Source organism: Haliaeetus albicilla, chromosome 18, assembly GCF_947461875.1.
Source record: "Haliaeetus albicilla chromosome 18, bHalAlb1.1, whole genome shotgun sequence".
NCBI classification, from domain to species: domain Eukaryota; kingdom Metazoa; phylum Chordata; class Aves; order Accipitriformes; family Accipitridae; genus Haliaeetus; species Haliaeetus albicilla.
The window spans coordinates 29,883,533-29,902,378 of NC_091500.1; the positions used below are offsets into that span (position 1 = coordinate 29,883,533).

At 51.4% G+C, this 18,846-nt stretch overlaps 1 protein-coding gene across 6 annotated transcripts in view; it reads left to right on the forward strand.

The window, feature by feature from the left end:
• The window catches only part of LOC104313723 (cyclic AMP-dependent transcription factor ATF-7), a 70,349-nt gene extending 51,758 nt beyond the window's left edge, over nucleotides 1-18,591 (forward strand). For all 6 annotated transcript variants that reach the window (XM_069806292.1, XM_069806293.1, XM_069806297.1 and 3 more), the window contains 8 exons: nucleotides 846-980; nucleotides 1,629-1,786; nucleotides 4,393-4,492; nucleotides 5,726-5,839; nucleotides 6,988-7,134; nucleotides 8,463-8,660; nucleotides 9,945-10,053; nucleotides 12,760-18,591. In XM_069806292.1, coding sequence (XP_069662393.1) covers nucleotides 846-980; nucleotides 1,629-1,786; nucleotides 4,393-4,492; nucleotides 5,726-5,839; nucleotides 6,988-7,134; nucleotides 8,463-8,660; nucleotides 9,945-10,053; nucleotides 12,760-12,977 — 1,179 coding nt within the window. In that variant the 3' untranslated portion in view covers nucleotides 12,978-18,591. The remainder of the gene's footprint in view (nucleotides 1-845; nucleotides 981-1,628; nucleotides 1,787-4,392; nucleotides 4,493-5,725; nucleotides 5,840-6,987; nucleotides 7,135-8,462; nucleotides 8,661-9,944; nucleotides 10,054-12,759) is intronic.
• Nucleotides 18,592-18,846: the final 255 nt, after the last annotated feature.

The window sequence follows — 18,846 nt, forward strand, 5'->3', positions numbered from 1 at the left end:
TTGGACAAACAGCTGTCAGGACTGATTTAGGGAGAGTTTCTCCTGCCCCAGACGGAGGGAGGGACCGGGTGATTTGCGAGGTCTGTTGGAGCCCAATTGAATGCAGCATCCTGCAGTCGGAGTCTCGCGCCGTTGCGTGCTCCTCCGGTGCTCCCTTACGCCATCTTCTCCCAGGTCTTGTCTTCCTCCAGGTCTGGGGAGGGGAGAGATGGCCACTCAGTTTAGTCCCCCTCCCTTGTCACCCTGCCCTTTTCCCGTCCCCAGCAAGTCATTAACTGGTTAAAATGGGGCACGTGGCACTGCTGGAACCCAGGGTGGTGGCAAGTTGCCAGGTTCAGGCATATGGTTGGGTTTTATTTTAATGGGGCGCTCATAGATATTTAATAACTTGCATGGCTCTTTGTTTGCTTTTGATAATCGGGTAATAAAATAATTCAGGCTGATTTATACAATGCTTTACAGCTCTTCTGTGAATGAAAGTGCCTTCTGTAACTCGCAGGCATTTGGCTTTGTTACCTGTTCTCCTTAGCAGAGCCCTTTTATGAAAAAAAAAAACCCCAAAACCTAACCCATGGAAAGAAATGTGTGTGTGTTACTGAGAAACCACAAAATGGTGCCATCTGGGGCAGAGACCGTCTTTCCTAGGTCTCTGTCTCTGTTTGGATGGGGCCGGCGCGGCACGGCACCGCTCTCTGCCTCGGGCTCCCAGATGCTACTTCAGTACAAATAAATAATAATAATTTGGCAAGAGCTCAGAGCTGTAGCTCTTCCTCTGGGAGCAGCCGAATGTTTCACAAACAATATGAGCTAATTGTCCTCTCAATCCATGGCTGGTTTTCCTGTAGAGTGCTGGAGCCCTGGACATGTCTCTGCCCTCCACCCCGGACATCAAGATAAAGGAGGAAGAGCCGGTGGAGGTGGACTCTTCCCCGCCAGACAGCCCTGCATCTAACCCGCAGTCGCCACAGAACAAAGAGAAGGTAGGTCTCCCTGACCATGCCCTGTGGAGATGTTGGTTTCTCCTTCTCCAACTGAGAACAAATTTTTTTCCACTTGGGTGCCAAGGCCTGATTTGGGATTGTGAGGTTCCCCTCATTTTAGAAAGAAAGATAAAAGCTTGTTCACTGAAATACACATTTGCTGCCCTTAAGTCTCCATGTGGATTTGGCTAATGCAGAAAGCCTTGCTGTTCACCCTGGGAATGCTTTTCCGGCAGGGCAAAAGCGCCAAACAAGTAACGCATCTTCTCGGAGACCGGCTCCCTGTGTCCTGGTGGGGGCTGGCTTATGATTCAGAGCAGATTAGTCCAGGTGACACATTCTTCATCTGAATAATTTCCCACCCTAGAGGTGCTAGCTGGGGCTGGAGCGGTAGTTCTTAGAGGGGGATTATTTCCCAGAGGCTGCTGCAGGCAGCAGGAGTCTGAATTTCTGTGCCCCACTCCCTGCACTGACATCAAATCAGTGTGGCTTTGGGTAAGTTGCTCCCCTCCATGCCTCAGTTTCTGTGGCGAAGGTGCCTTAATTTTCCCTAAATTGCTTTTAAGCCATCAGAAGGAAGAGACAGACAGGCGATTATTAAGCTAATAAGTAACAGTGTGTCTCCTTTTGTCTGTTGATCCTCTTCAGGAGATCACCTCCAAGCCTGTAATCATTTCTACACCTACTCCAGCCATCGTGCGTCCAGGCTCGCTGCCACTACACTTGGGTTATGATCCGCTCCACCCTACGCTGCCTTCCCCAACCTCTGTCATTACCCAGGCTCCCCCTTCCAACAGACAGCTTGGGTAAGTACAGAGGAGGGACATGTGTGCTGAGGTTTTTCTCCCGTACTGTCAGGCTTCCTGGGCAGTAATTAGGTACCTAAATAAGTTCCTTGATTGTCAGAACAACTGAGGTGCTGCGATTCCCGCTGCGGCTGCTTGGGCATAAGGGCCTCGTTGCAGCACTGTCTGCAAAAGCAGAATGGGGTGTAAGTGCAGAAAGCAGGAACTAATTGTCAAAGCGTAACGAAACGAGGCAAAACTCACTGCAGGGAAAAATTAAACCCAATCCCCAAACACGTTGACATGACACTTGCTGTCTACGATGGGAGCGTGGCCTGACTGGGGACTCCCAAGTTGCTTTTGCAGCCTGATGCAGTGGAGAGAGCTCAGTTAAGCTGGCAGTAGGAAATTGTCTGGATCTTTAATGGCTTTGGGATTTTCTCAGACAGCTGTTGCCTCTGAAGTGTAACCTCTTCTGCAACCTGCTGGCCTCCTTCATGGTCAGCTTCTGCCTCGGGAGCTGTTTGTTTCAGCAGATCTAATGACCTGCTCCTTTTTGCCCCTTTAACAATCTGGATCGGAGACTCCAGAGCACTCGCTGCAGTGGTTATGAGCCTGCCACACTGTTAGGTAGCTCCAGCCCTGCACATAAAAGGAAGGAGCCTGAAGGATGCAGGAAACACATTACAATGAGCCCTCAGGAGACATATATTTAGCCTCACTTCTATTCTTTGGTGTCAGGGTGCTTCTTTTTTGCTGTGGTCCTGGCCTCTTTCTAATTACCCTTGTTTGAGGCTGGCTCCTTACATTAACCAGGCCATTTTTTTCGACTGTCAGTTCATATTTTTGTGTGTGTTTTTGCTTTGACCCTCTGGCACCATCAATCCAGACTTCCTGACGGAAAGTTTTAAATCCTGTCTTGAGGTATTAAGGGGTTAAGTGATTGTCCTGGGGTTTTGAAAAGGCATTATATTCCTTCTGTAACCCCGCACAGGCAGAGACTCACGGGGCTGTTTGGAACCAAGTCGCCTTGTGCTTGGAGGCATGAAAAAATCAGAACTGGAGTAAGCTAGACTTTAATACGATTTTATGTGGCCTTTGCAGTCCATGCAGGTAGATCCCTCCTACAGTGTGAGAGTTGAACGCACTCTACGGAGAGGTCGGGCTGCAACTTTAACGAGGGTCCCTGTGTTAGGGCCACGGCGGCCATGGTGGGGTTGTCAGCATGACAGAGATGAAGGGGAGTCTGTGACCTCCCTGTAACTCAGCTTGTTAGGCTGGGATTTTCAAAGCAGCCTGGAGGATTTGGGATGCCCAATAGAAATGAATGAGAGTTGCGCATTCACGTTCCCAAGGCAGCCTTAAAAATTCCAGCCTGAGTTATTGGCACAATGAACTCCAACCTCTGACCCACGTCCCCTGCTTCCCCACCCTGCCGTTGCTCCATGCCAGCACAGCTTCCTCCAAGGATCCCAGGCAGCCCAGCCTCGTCCATCCCCTTCCCTGGGCTCGGCAGAGGAGGCAGCAGCAATTTTTTTTTCTCCCTCCTGCAAAGTCAGGCTCCCAGCAGCTCTACTCTTCTCTTCCCGGCTCATCTCTGCCTCCATGCTGTGCTGTCATGAACGGAGGAGGAGCGGGAGATCAGCCCTTGCTGGCAGGGACGGTTTCCTTCCTCTCCCCATTGTCCGGAGCAGATCAGCTCTGGCTTTTCCTCCGCTCTCCTGGAAAGGCTGAGTCCAGAGGTTCAGAGCTGGAGCACGGTGAGGTTTATGACACTCTAAAATGGAGGCAGGGGGATGTGTGCCTGTTTGTCACCACATGCAGAAACACCGCCTTTTGCTGCAAAGTGATCTGCAATGGAAAAAGTTCTTGGTATTGTTAATTTGTCACAATTAGGCTCCAGCGCAATCGCCTCCTCCCCCAGCCTGCAGTGAGCGGGACCCTTTCTGTCTCCCAGAGCCATTGTCTGGGCAGACACAAGCCAGCCCTGCATTGACTCCATATTTAGGAGATTTTCTCTGGAGTCAGAGTCAGAAGTGCTTGTTAATGGAAAGCTAAATCTTTGCAAACCCTCTCGTGGGAGCTCAGCAGACGTGGCTCCCAGGCCAGGAAGTTACTGGTAGGCAGGAGCAGATGCCCAGATCCCCCATCTGCCTAGTGCCAGGCTCAGCCTGGGAGGGCACTTTTAATCTCCTTGAGGAGGAGTTGCAGCAGCCCCTGGATGTGCTTTTCTGTCTATCCAGGTGGGCATCATGTCTTGGGGCTTTGGCAGCCATGGTGTATTTGGCCAGCCAGCGTACACCTAGGAGTTAAACAGGGCACACCGTAATGCTGGCCATCAGTGTCGCTGCCAGCCCCAAGCGAGGAGCTGCAGCCTGGGTCTCCTCGGTGTGACATTGGCACGTGCTGGCTGCCATGCAGCGAGTGTGCAGAAGGCTGAGTTACCTTAACACGTGCTCAGCTAGGCTTTGCACCCACCCATTTAGAACGTGCCATTCAGAAATGGGAAAATGAGCCCAAATCCATGAACCAGAATTAATTCGTGCTTCTGCCCTTGAGCTCGTGGGGCTGCCTGGACAGCAAAAACTTGAAATAATCCATGAGAACTTGAATTGTTGTTTCTCCAGGTCTCCCACAGGTTCCCTTCCACTTGTCGTGCAGCTTGCAAACGGACAGACCATGCCCGTCCTCCCAGGCCCTCCCGTACAGATGCCTTCTGTTATATCGGTGAGAGAAACTTCCAACACAGCTCTGCGTGGCAGAGGAGGGGACAGTGTTTTTTCCCCTGCCAAATATATGCAGACACTTCCATTTTGTAAAAATTAAAATATATCTCCCCCTCTGTGCAAGATATGACTGGAAGAGGAGGAGGAGGAGGAGGGGGACCAGCTCTGGCAAGGTAGTAATAACATGTCGATCACACTAGAGGGCAATAAGTCTGGAAAAAAACAAAGCCTTGCCTGGACAGATGGCTCATGCCATTGATCCAGGGCTGGGAACTGTAGGATCCCTGATTAGCTGCTTCCATTTGGAACAGCGTGCCTCAATTGAAACCATTCGAGCTTGCAGAGAACATGTTGGTCTTTGCAGGCCAGGAAAGCCACCCTAACCTCGCCAGCGTGCTAAAGAGCTGTTTGAATATCAGCCTTGCGGGTTGTGCTTTTTGCATACGGAGAATATTCCGTGGTGCAGAACTCACAAGCAGATTTGCCTGGTGGGTGGCTTGTACGTCTTCCGAGCGCTTCAGTTCCCGACCAAGCAGCCCGTGTGAATCCTGTCTGTCCTGCTGGGCATGTCTTCTGGGTTTTGAGTGAGTAATGGCCAAAACCTTCTGCCTCAGGTAACAGAAATGTTGACATCAAAGTAGGCAGACAGCAGGCAGCTTGGCATAGCTTGTGGGCACGGAAACATCTTCACACCTTCCTGATAGCTTGAAACACGACTTGCGTTTGTAGAGCTTTGCAACAGCGTACCTGAGTGGCTTATAAAAGCAAGCGCAAACTCTGGTTTTTCCCCTCTTTGGTGAGGGACAAAGCTCTCCATGTTTAGGAGGGGATGCTGTGACTTACCCTTGGTGTTGCGGCAGCTTTGCAATAAGAACCGGGCAGAGAACCATAGGGGATCTTGTACCCTCCCTCTCCATCCACTCTCGTGTACTGGTGGGGAAAAGCCCTCTGGGATGGAAGGGAAGGAGGGAGGCTTTAGGGCTGCCCTCCTCCCTGTCCTCAGCGCTAGGCTGGTATGGCTGGGTGATTCTGAAACAGCCACCGTGGCCACCAAAGGAGTGGCTGCTGGCCTTCAGTGACAGCAGGCATAATTGATGGCAGTAGTTAAACGCTGAACGTTTGTCAAGATTTATAAATGTGCTTGGTCCGGGAATTATTACAGAGCCGCTTCACGGAGCGCACTTGTGAAAGCACCTCAGCTTCCATAACCCAAGCGTTGTTTCATCCCCGATAGCTGGCTCGGCCGATGTCCATGGTGCCGAACATTCCTGGTATTCCTGGGCCACCCATCAACAGCAGCGGGTCCATTTCACCCTCAGGACTTCCAGTGCACTCTGAAGCCAAAATGGTAAGGGTCCGAATACATGCCGGGGAGGGTGTCACATCCACAGCATTGTTCCTCAGTCTTCACTAGCTCCTCCAGAAGAGACTCCATCTGGAGGCTTTTTCCCTGCAGCCTTCACGAAGAGCCACTGCTTCTCTGAAATCAAGCGCAGCCATCAGAGTGCCTGCCCACACCGAGAGCAGGTGTTACAAATGCCGCCACCAGGAATATTAGACTAATCAGCACTGCGGCTCTGGCAGGCAGAGCAGGCACGCTATTGTCAAGACAAACCTCAGCCCTATCCTAAACACGGCTGCTTTGTAAAGCTGGTGCTTCTAGTTCCAAGATAACAGATGGGTTGGAGGTGGGCTTGAGGAAGGCAGAGCCAAGAGGAGAGATGTTGTGCTGTAATCCAAGGATCCTGGTAATGGTTTTCATGTAGGCCCCTTTAACTAAAAGTTTGCAAAAGAATTTTCCTGTCTTGGCTCTTCGTGGCTCAAATTAGGTGCACGCAGAGGAGGGAAGACAAACCTAAGTTTGCAGAGAGCAGCAAAAACCCTGGGTTTTTTGGCTGAGACAGGGTAGAGGTGTTTGCAAACCCACCTCTTACGGTGGTGCTGCTCACCGTTGCTGGTGTGTTGTCACTGCTCCCATCGTACCCTGTTGAGGTGTCTGCAGGATTCATGGGCAGATCAGAGCTACAAGTGGGGTGAGAGATCTTAAACTTTGTTGGAGGCATGAAACAGCCATCCTGCCCTGCTGGCAAGCGTCTGGCTGCCCAGAGAAGGAACTTGCAATACCTGGTCTCGATCATGCATAGGTCCTACTCCATTCCAGAAGGACCCCTCTGCGGGTGCTCAAGGACAGTTGAGCTCCACAGCCTGTTCAGTCCATGGTCTTTCTGCAGAGCCTGCCAGCTGGGGAGTGGATCGGTGCCAGTTGCAGTAGCAATTTTGGGATGTGGACACCTGCCTGCTTGAGCCTAAGTTGGAAGCCACTGTCTGTCTTTGGGTAGGCCAGATGGTGATGGCTTTCTGTTGGATTTGAATCAGCCGCAGTCCCTGAAGAGCCCGTTCCCCAGCGGCCTGGCTCCTTGAATGATGGAGGAGCTGGTTAAAGCCTTAGCAGCATGGATAACAGGTCCACTGACGTCCTTTTTTCTCCTTTAACAGAGGCTGAAGGCCAGCTTGACGGCATCTTCCTCACTGAATGGCAGCAGCTTGGTGGTGGGCTCAGCCAGCACAATGGTGACCGCACGTCCAGAGCAGAGTCAGATACTTGTCCAGCACCCTGATGCCCCTTCCCCAGCTCAGCCACAGGTTTGCTGCTGCTTAGCCTGCAAAGCTGGGCTGGAGATGCTGGGGGTTTCTGGGCCTTGGGAAAAGAGAAGGAAAACCTTGTGGCTTCCTGGTGTGCAGAATGAGTTAAAAACCCTGTTTTTTCAGTGACGCTTCAGCACTAATGGTCTCAAACACCACCAGGCAGAAAACTTCAGCAACATGTTAATTTGCTTGACGAGGTCTGGAGTTCTGAAAGAATATTTTGCTGCTTCTCCCTGCTCAATTACTGGGGTTAAACGCTCCCCTCTTAGGCAATCAACTCCACTGGCTCCTGCCAGCTAACCAAATGCCAGCCTTCCATCAGGATCGCCACCTGCTCCGTCAGTTAGATAGGCTTCCAAAAGTTTAATATCCATATGCTGCCTGACAGCGAGTACCGAAGTGTAACTGCACTCCCCGATTGTGGCAGTGTAATTACAGAGCCCTCGCAGAAGCACCGGCAAGCCTGTGTCTGCAGGACTGTTTGCCCTCGCTGACTTTTCCTTTGTTCTCCTGAATTAAAACCAGGGAATGTGCAACATTAGAAAATCGTTTGTACCAGTTGCCTCTGAGAGTTTGTTTAGCAGAACATATTCAGGGAAAATTCAACCCAAATTAATTTTTAAAGCAAATTGCCCACTCAAAAACTGTAATTTGTTTGTGCTCCGCAAGTTACTGAACCCAAATGGAGACGGTGCTTTGACTCTGCGTGGTTACGTGCATCAGAGCGGGATTGAGCACTCGCAGCCCTGCAGCTGGAAGTTACCCTCCATCAGCTGATACGTGGTCACTGGCCATGTGGGAATCTCCTAAGTCATTGCAGCATGAAGTGCTTTTTAAAGTCTCTTAAGTGAAATTAAAAGGAAGGCTGTTTCCTCTGCATTGCCCGTGGTCATTTACCACATTAGCTCCTTGGTACGGAGGGGAGGAAACTTCTGCTGATGGTTACATGCCATTAGCTGACTGTAGGAGTCTGGGTTTTAACTAAATTCCCCTGACATTCACAAGTTCACCTGGTTCAGGATCTCAGAGAGTTCATGTGGATTCACACCTGAAGTTTGGAGGGCACTTCAGACTCAGCTGAGAAAGGGCTGCCAGAAATGCCTGTGAAAGGGGCTTTGTCCCCAGCTCCCCCGTCGCAGCCAGGGCTGCCCTTGGTCCATCCCCGCAGTGTGTAGTTCTGGCTGCTCTGCAAAAGCAAATCCCTTTTTGCCCCAGCCGTGAGTGCTGGCATCTCCTCTGCCAAACCTTAGTTACGCCGGTGTGTGTCTGCCTGCCTGCACCAGAGCTTCTTTTCAGTATCTCTCTTCCACGTGCCCCATCTCCAGGTTTCCCCTGCCCAGCCCACCCCCAGCACTGGCGGGCGACGGAGACGAACGGTTGATGAAGACCCGGACGAGCGCCGGCAGCGGTTCCTGGAGCGGAACCGGGCTGCCGCATCCCGCTGCCGTCAGAAACGCAAGCTCTGGGTGTCTTCCTTGGAGAAGAAAGCTGAGGAGCTCACGACCCAGAACATCCAGCTGAGCGTGAGTATGTAACCATGGAGGCTGAGCACAGCCCTTTGCCAGCATTAGGACCGTCGCTCCAGAGGGAACATCTTCGCTGTGCTGCAGAGACAACATGTGTTTGGATGCTGCTCTCTGGAGCAGGATTGCTGCCTCTGTGCCTAGATTACACTCCTTGCTTTCCATCCTGGTGCTCTGCCTTGAACAGGCCGCGTAGGAAGAGCGCTTCAGTGCTCTTGTTTCTCTCCCTGTCCCCCTCAAAAAGGCTCTGCCTCTGCCCATCAAGGCAGTAGCTCAAGGAGTGACGCCAGCCTCAGGAGCAGAGCGCCGAGGCCCTGGGAAGCAGCTGTATTTGCAGAGTGGAAACCTCCCCTATGCAAGGGAGAGCTCTCTGCTGGCACAGGGTCAGCAGAAGCAGTCCCAGTTCCCTTCCCTGCACGGTGGACCTGGCACCAGGGTGAGCAGGGAGGCTCTGCATCTGTGGCCTGCAGCCATACCAATTTTTTCTGGAGAATTTGGTTTCCCTGGCTCTCTGGCAGCACCCCCAGCATGCCTAGCAGAAGTGCAGCACATCTGAAAATACAGGCTTCACTTCCATTGCCGTTAGCCCCCTTATTAATGCTCTCAGCACTGGCTGAGGATTGAACACTGAACTCGTGTCCGTTCTGGGCTTTTTCTTTCACTGGTGGCTAGTGACTCATGCCGTGGGATTTTTTCAATAGCACTGATCATGGCATTTTTAATCTCTTCCCCAGATAATTATAGAAACTGTTTCCTCAGGCAATTTTGAAATACAGTTGACTGTGTTTAGCCATTTCTCCAAACATTTCAATAGAGGAATAATATGCCTTTCAGGGGAATAGACCTGGTTTACAGAAGAAGCTCACAGAGGTACCGAGAGCTTGGAGGAGCTCTGATGTTCCCCATGGCCTGGTGTGGGCTGAGCTGGTTGTACACTCAGCTTCTTGCTCTGTTTAGTTTTCCATCAGAGCCAACAGCAAGCTGGAGTGTCTGACTCAAGCAGTTGGCATTTGCAGGAGCGCTCAGGCAAATGTATGTCCAGGATTAGATGATTAACATAGCGAGGGGCTTTCCAGCCAGCAGTGGGGGCTGCTGGAGGGAAATGCTGCAGTACGTGTCTTGCACGCTAAATTCCCCAAACCCAGAAACTTTGGATGTTCTTGGGCCAAAGGCATCTCAAATTAGACAACAAATTGTAAGTTTGCAGGGCACAAATTATGTTGCTAGAGGCTGCTGTCAAGAGCATGAGTGATGCATACGTGCATGTTTGTTTTTCAATCTCAGAATGAAGTTATGCTACTGAGGAACGAAGTTGCTCAACTTAAACAGCTCCTGCTGGCTCACAAGGACTGCCCCGTCACTGCACTACAGAAGAAAACACAGGGCTATCTCGGTGAGTGATGACATTTTCTGGTCCTTACTACCCTTTAAGTAGGTCTAAGCAGATGAAACCTGCATAAGGCATAAAGGAAGGGAGTCTTCATCTTAGTCTCTGCTCCATCACCCTCCAGTGAGTGCACCAGGCAGGACAGGACAGACCTTGGTCCTGTGTTTTCTGCTGGTATTGCCTCCATAGCCTCTGTATTGAGGAGGGTCCACCCAGGCTGGACCTGCAAATTTGCACTGCAAATTGGCACTTTAACGTGGTTTATAAGATCTTGCAACAAGGCAGTGAGGGCAACCATGGTGCAAAAGCGCCGAGGGAAGGAGGTAGTGCATCTCCCTCCATGTCTCTGTAGTGTGGAATATTTGACAGAGATCCATATCTCCGCTTCGCCCTGGAGTGCGGGCCAGCATCTCTCCACTCGCTCCCAGGCAGCGTGCCAAGCACTTGATATTCTCTTTGAAGTTAAAAACTATTGCTGCTCTGAAAGCGAAGCCAGAGTCAGAAAAGGCCAGACTCTATAAATGACATCATGAGGGTCTATATCTCATTCTCTGCAATTCACATCAAATTGGCTCGGGTTTGGAAGTAAGAAGGCCTCTCTTTATCTTTGTTCCTTTCTTTCTTTTTTTTTTTTTTTTTTTTTTAATGCTGCCTATTTCATTATAATCAACCCGGGAGCTAAACATTATGTCTGGATTCTTATGTCATCTCTGCAATAACAATTCCATGCTGTGGTATTTGTGCAAAGACTTTGGGAGGATGCTGGAGTCCCCTAGTGTTGCCTAGATTAACGGGATGAGAGGCAGGGATGGATGGAGATAAGAAAAGGAAGGGGGAGAAAACAAAAGCCAAGAAAGCAGGCACTGTCCTTCCTGATTGCCTCCTGATTCCCATCTCCTGGGTCTCTGAAACGCTCTTCGCCTGTGCGGTGAGGCACAAATACGTGCTGTACAGGGCCTGGCACAGCCAGTTTATTTTCACTCATTACAGTGACTCAGAGCTTGAGTAATGTGGTCGTGAAAATCCTCGCTGTCCCCCAGCCCTTGCAGACAGGTGTTCGCTCTGTGTATAATGCAGAGAGGCGACATGATTTTTCCTGTTAACTTCCAAAGTTTACAGTTCCTATTATTATTCCTCACAGTCTGTCTACTCCAATAATAGGAATTCATCACACATCTGAATAATAAAAATGAAATTCACACCTCCCTCCCCATACCCCCCTCCCTGGCTGCCTTTTTTATTATTGAGATTTGTGACTAAGCAGGTCCTTAAACAAAAATGCCAGATTCCCTCGATGGAATTACAGCTGCCTCATGTACAGTTGGGTTGTTTTATTTGTAATACCTTGTAAATCTCCTTTTTGGGATGCCAAACTATTATATTGCTCTGCTCGACCTTCTCTCTCACCGCCAAGTCAGTTTTCAAATCTGCTGCGCTAGCCGCATCTTTCAATATGCTGGCGAAGGCCAAGCCAAGGTTTCACAAGGGAAGGTAAAACCCATTTGGGAAAGGGGTACAGTATTCAAGCACCTGGTAGAAAACTGAGCCCTAAAATACGTTTGCCAGTGCCCAGTAAGGTTGTAAACCTCTTCTCTGATTTTTTTTTTTTTTTTTTTTTCCCCTGGGTGTCATGGGGTTTACCCTCTTGACGTGGAAGAAGTATCCCAGCACATGCCATTATTTTGCTCTTTTAAAGGAAGGTGACTGCATCTTACCCGTAATTCATCTAGCCAAGTGCACAGGAGGGAATTTCCTCCTGACATCTGTAGATAATGAGCGCATACCCCTAAAGAGAGAGGTCTGATTGCTCTTGCCTTGGCATTTGATAGGTCACAAATTATCCTCTGTGTTAGAAGCTCTGCCTGGGCACAGTGGGCTGTTTGTGGGAGAGAATCCAAAGTTTTGGAAACCAATCTGCGTTGCTGAGAAAAGAGCACGGAAGAAGGTCTCTGCCTTTGTTTGCCTCCCATCCCTTCAATCATATTGCTTCAAGTTACCGAAAGAAATCGAGCAAGCAAACAGTTTGTAATGGGCTCTAATTGATTTTAATGTTCTAGAGAACAATAAAGAGCAAACCAGGTAATTTATATAAAAAATGGCCAAAAAAAACCTGCCTTTGCAGAAGGGTTTCTGTTGCACGCTTTCCTGTGTGCTCACCCAACAGATGGTAAGGACTCTGAAGGAACTATTCAGTCTCTGGGCTAAATGGCCTTGAACCAAGTACCACGCCAGGAAACAACATGTAGGAAAGTTCATTTCTTATAATGAGGAAACAGATTTATTACAATAAAGGTTACGCTGGGTCTGCCATCCTTGGTGTGAAGCCTGCGCTTTATGCCTTCCTGGCATGAATTCAGTGAGATTCGGTGGTGTTTCTCCAAGGGATGTGGCCAGCCGGACCTGGTGGGTCATTCTGTCCCAACTCTAATCAGTTTTATTTCCAGTCCTCACTTGCTTTGCCAAGCAGCTGCTTGGGGGGGGCCCAGCTTGGTGGGGGGACCTGGGATTCCTGTAGGGATCAGCCTCTCTGCTCCAGGCTGCTTTGGCTGGAAAGGTGAGTGTTAAGTAAATACCTGGCTAATTTCTGCATGCCTTCCAAGGCAGAAGCAGTCTCCCATCCCATCACCTCGCTGCTAACACGGATAGCAACACGCACAGCCTCTCTCTAACCTTGTTTTCTTTTTTCCATCCCCTTCTTCTCTGGTCAAGCAGAAAGCCCAAAGGAGAGCTCTGAGCCCACCGGCTCGCCTGCTCCCGTCATCCAGCACAGCTCCGTGACGGCCTCCCCCAACGGGCTCAGCGTCCGCTCGGCAGCAGAAGCGGTTGCTACTTCGGTGCTCACTCAGATGGCGAGCCAAAGGACAGAACTGAGCATGCCGATACCGTCACACGTCATCATGGCTCCACAGTCGCAGTCTGCTGGCAGATGATGTCACAGCCTGTGCGTGTGACAAGGAGCTAACCGCGAACTCGCAGCCAGAGAGACTGACCATTACTAAGTCCCTGATGAGTGGGGGCCGATAAGGATTTTTATTTCTTTTTTTTTTTTTTTTTCAAGTGAGTTAAGGGCAGCTATGGCGCTTCTTACACTGCATAGCCTGTACAGATCCTGGCCCCCAGTCGCTGCCTTGCCATTGCCTGTCCCCACAGGATGGCCGTGGATTGAGTGCTTTTCTCGATCCTTCAGTTGACGATCCGTCAACTCAGAGAGTCATCTGAACACACAGAGCCTCACTTTGAAAAGCACCTTGAAAGGTTCACTTTCAGGTATCAGTTACATTAACACTAAACCTCCATGCTTGGTGGATCCCCTTGGCGCTTTCACTCTTCCAAGTACCCCCCCTCCTTCCTCCTCCACTCTCAGCAAAGGAAAACATAGCTCTTGGGAGGCTGTGACATTTAGTTGTGCTGTCAATGTATTTTATTTTTAACAGCATGCTGCTTCCAGGCATCTGCTCCCCCCTTTGCTCTAGCTACCTGAAACATTGCACCTTCGCACAAGAAGCCTCCTTGAGCTCTGAGGTTAAAGGAATCGAGGTTAGTCTTGTCACATGCTAACTCCCAAGATGCCAGTGACAGATTTGGACATGATGGGAGTGTAATCGCTGTAAATCAGTTTGTGCCCAACAGTTGGGAGAGGGGAACACGGGGCCGGGTGGGGACACGCGTTCCTGGTCACTTGTGCCACACTGGGAGCTGCAGACGTTCACGTGCTGCTCTTGTAACAGGACGCTGTGGTTGCTGGAGAAAAGGTACCGTCTCTTCTAGCAGTGGAGGGGCTGCTTTCAGTCTTCCTTACAGTAAATTGGTGCTGCTCTGCGTCTGCTGGGACCAGTGCAAAGGCACTCTGGGAGGTACATGAAAGGATGAGCCAGCCCAGCAGGCAGTAGTAATGCAAGTCCCAGAATTCATCATCTGCTCCCAACTCCACTGTACACCTTAGCAAACAAATCCCTCCATTTCCAAGGATCATCTCCTTTACACATAACCTCGATGACCTTAATAATGGTGGCCTTAAATTGTGAATTAGTTGCCTGTTACAAAAGGAGAGAGCACAAAGTAGTGTTTCTATTTGCCCGGTCCTTTACCTCTTCTTCATGATTATCTTCTGCTCTCGGTGATGGAGCATCTGTTGCTTCCCAGCCAGAGCAAATGAAGGATTCACAGAGCTTCCAGTTTCACAGGGCAGGTTAAAAACCCAACCTCGATATTGAAAGATGTTTGGATTCAGGTCTGCTTTCTTGCTGGGCGGGCATAGCAGGCGTGTGTGTCTGTGTGTGCTTCCCGAGGCTGCCGCTGGCCCTGGGCAAGCGAGTGGAGTTGATGGTTTGGGAAGGGGTGCTTTTCAGGCTCTTGGAAGGAGCCTCGCCACAAGTCCGTGGAGCTGCATCAGCCCTTGGTCTTCGTCTCCTTCTCGGGAGGTCCCTCCTCACCTGAGCTCTCGCCCACCTCAGGTTGCACTCGCCACTTTTGAGCCAAGTTTGTTTGTCAAAGTGATTACGTTTGGCTTATCCAGACTTGGAAGGTTTCCAGGGACAGCAAAACCCAAAGCAAAGCCTGAGCAAGGAACCCAGATCCCATTATGGATGGGGAAGTTCAGTAGTTTGGTTTTTCTATCAATGGGATCTGTCTTCTTCCTCTCCTCTTTTTTTCAGGTTTTCGTCGACTTCTCGGCAGTATCGACCGCAGCGTTTCCTGGGTTTGGTTTGTCTTGACACAGTGCTGCTTTTGCGCTCCTCTGGTTTCTCTTGCTCATCTTGAGAGTCATCTTATGCGTAATCAGGGTCACTTCTGGCCTCGGCAGTTTGCACTTCTGGTTCAGATGCTGCGTAGCCCCCCCAGACCCGCCTTTTGTTTCTGTAAAACTGTTTCTGCAGAGTCTGTGTGTGGACAGATGTTTTGGCTCTTACTATCCTGACACGATATGTGTTTCTGCAGTGAGAGTGAGCTGTGAGAACAGGACACGGGGGGGTTGGCGTGCCTTAAGTCCGTGTGACCTGGAGAAAAAGGGGTTTCAACCAGCTGAGGCACACTGGGGGATCAGAACCTTTTTGGGGGGCCAGGATCTAAGGCAGAGGGTTCGCAGGAGGTACGAGATCCAGCCCAGCTCTGCTTCCTCTCGTTGCTGCTGCTGGATGCAGGCTGTAGACCTGTGACAGGGAACAGCAGAAAACCTTTTGCTCCTTCACGTGGTCCAAAAAGGTGTAAAAATGACCTGTCTTGCAGCAAAGGGATTTGCTCTGGTCTTCAGATCTCCTCAGTTTATTTCAGGGGACTTTGAAACAAGTGTGTCTCTCTCTTTCTTTGTCTGGGAATAGCAGGAATGACAAAAATGTGTTGTAAACATATTTGCTTCGTCGCCCGGCAGCCGTTGGGTCCCTGTCCCTTGGTGCGTAGTGCTCGGAGCCAGGAGCTGGGACAGCATGCGGGGAGCGAGCGGTTTTGTGTCCGGCAGTGCCGACTGTAGCTCACCAGCTCCTCCTAGGCTCACCAAGTGTTCAGCTCTGCAGAAAAACTCCGTCTGTCGAGGAAAAGTGTTCGTTGAAAGAATAGAGAAAGGAGGAATTGAGCTCTGGGCTGATCCCAGCGCCAGTTCCTTGTTCGCTTCGTGGTGTCAGGGTCTGGTGGGTGAGGCAGAGGCAAGGAGCATCTGGTGGCTTTGCTGGCAGGGTTGGAAGGAGGGAGCAAAGGGTAACATTGGAGAGGCAGCAAATCTGGGACAGACACACACGTGGCAGCGTTAGCATCGGATGCAGCAGCTTCCCCGACCCCTTACTTTTACCCTTAGGGACTAGAAGTGACCCAGTTTTGCCTGATTGGAGAGCTGAGATCGCCCAGCCTGCCTGCGACTTGTCTGTGTCCCACAAAAGGGCTTTCCCTGCCCTGACTGCTCCGACCCTTGAGACCTCATAGCACCATCAGGCATCACGAGGTACCTCAGACCTTGCTGGTGACGAGTGGGGGGGGATGCAAAGAGCAGCTTTTCTCCTCGTCCCTCTGTGCCTCGGTGCTCCTGATGTCATCAGTGCTGCCCCGCTCCAGCATCTTCCCATCTCAGCTCCCTTCCGCTTGCAAGTGTTTAGTGCCTTGAAAAACCTGCAAACCCATGAAAACGTGGTTGTAAAGCTCCAAACCTGGGCAGCAATAATCGGGGAACAAGTGTTTGACCATACCTTAACGTTTTATTTTTTTTAATCGACAGGGTTGCAGCTTTCCCGTGTCCCCCTTCAGGTGTGTTTTACCCCAACAGTGTTCGATACCTGCACTGCTGCTGCAAAAGCAGGTCCCAGAGCAGGTTTCAGGTCCCCGTTTCTCGTGCTAACAGCAGCCCTGCTTGCAGGGAGGGAGACAAGTGCGAAGCAGGAATCCTCCCGGCCTGGACAGGCTGAGCCCGCAATGAGGAAGGTAGCCAAAGATCCAGCATAGCTAACACATCTCCCCCTGCCAGCCTCAGGCAACGGGGGACTTCTCTGGTCCCATCCCAGTGCAGTGGATGGATGTCCCAAGCCATAAATGTGATTTTTTTGGGCACATGGGTGAGGTTCATCCCTTGTTGGGGTCGCAAAAGGTGCCTGGCAGAGCTGATGCTGAGGAGGTCTTAAACCTCAGGGGGCTGAACATTGCAACGCTGGGGTGGCTGTCACTTTTCCAGCAGAAGGGACAGGTTTGGTTTTTAAGAGGTGACTTCCCAGGCTTTTTGGACAGGAGGGTACGTAGAGAGAGCATTTTCCACCAGCACTTTCTCCAGCACCTCCATGCCGGTAGAGCAGCCATGCGTGGATACATTGGGCTGCCCAAGTAATTAAAAGCCAGCTGCCGAAAAGTCAGGGTTGATGTGGTCTCCTCTCCCGGAGCCAAGCTGCCCATGCCGCTCCCAGGGAGCCTTTGGGCTCCGAGGCGTGGAAATCCCCGCTGAGCACTTCACACAGCTCCAAAGAGCCGAACGGCTGGTGGGTTTCTGCCCCACATCATCTCCTCCTTCCTCATCGCTTCTCTTGGAGGCGGTTTCTTCTCTAGGTCAGCATGGCAGTAACTGTAGAGGATGTGCTTTAGTTTTGGTGGTAGTTAGGGGTTGGTTTTGGTTGGAAAGACAGACTTTCTGGCAGGTCGGTGATGCGGGGTCCCCCCCCAGACCCGTGAGGATGGGTGAGGGTGAAGGTGGCTTTTTCTTATGCTGGTTGAACTCTCACTTGAAGGCTTTGTGGATGTCTTTGGATGGGGCAAAGAAAGCCAACCTGATTTCTTCTCCAAGATCATTTCTCCCGCTTTTCAGAGGCTCCTGGGGGCTGGCAGCCACCTGGCCAGCTCCACTCAGCAGCTCGCCGGGCACCTGCACTTTCCTCTGCCATCCCTCAGGCTTCAGCCGCGGTGCCTTAACCGAAACCCCGGTTAGTGCTGGTGTCAGTCCCGTGGCTTCCCGCGTGCTTTTCCCCAAAACCCATCTCTGCGGTAGTGGCGTTTGGATCGGTTGGGATCTCCATCCTTCCTCCGTGGCCTAATGGATGAGGGGAGAGCGATATAGGGGCTCCTCGCAGGAGCGTGGGAAAGCCCTGCTGCGTTTATAAAGGTCGCATTTAGATTGCGCTTGGGTTGGGGAGAGCCCAACTCGTGGCATCGGCCATTGGGAGTCGGGGGTTTTTATGGATCCGTCTTTGCTGTAATGTCGAATAGAAACAAATGGCTGAAAAACACATCCCAGGGCAGCCGTTCCCCTGCCCCAGGGCAATGCTGAACCCCAGGAGGGCTCGTGATGGAGGGGAGCGCTCCCTCCTCTCCCTCGGTGGAGATGAAGATCTCCTCATTGGCCTCCAAACACTTCAGGACTTGGGGAGGTTGGGGGGTTTGGTGCCACCTTTCCCCCCCCACCCCACAAACTGGTCCTGGATTTCAATGGCTTAGTCGGGAAATATGTCATCTTTGGACTTGTGGAGCTGTTTTTGTTTGGTGTTGTTCCCCCCCCCCCCAGTTTCATGGACAGGCGGGCTCAGGCAGCGGTGATGCTCTCCTGCCCCAAAACGAGCCCAGGAGGTGACAGAGGGACCCGATGGTCCCTGGGGACACGGCAGGAGGGTCCTGGGTGTCCCCCCGTTCCCCCCAGCTGCTTCATAGGGCGAGCTTTGATGATCAATAACGGAAGAAGCCAAGAAAAAGGAAACACACGCCACTCCCCCCAACCCCCTCCGGAAAGCGTAACCACGAGGGTGTAGTATCTATTAAAAAAAAACATATCTATGAGTATATACAGACCTATATAGACATATATCAACTTCCTGAACGGATGTGCAGCTCCTTATGCAATGAAATGGTTTTCTAGCTGTAACCCCTTCCCGCGGCCCCCCCCGGGCCCCGAGGGATCCCCTCCGCACAGGCTCCTGTGAGCGGGTCCTCACAGCCCCCGCAAGGGCCCAGGGACATGGAGGGGGGACGCAGGGGGGGACACATGTCCCAGCCCCCCGCCCCCCCCCCACCTCGGCCGCGTCGTACCGAACATGTAATGTGCCTTTTATTTATGCTGCAAATATAACATTAAAATATTACCCAGGAGCTGGTGGCTGCTGCCCTCTGCTTTGTTGGGGGGGGGTCCCGCTCCATTGGGGACAACCCTGGTGTCACCTTGGACAACCCTTGGCCATCACCTGGCTGGGGGACGCGGCGTGGGGTGTCCCTGGGGGTGACAGTTTTGGCTGTGTGACGACCCTCAGCCATCACCTGGGTGACACCGTCCGGCCGTCGGACAGGCTTGGGGACACGGGGGGGCTGTTGCCCCCCCTGGCTGATACAGCAGGTGAGCCTGCGGGG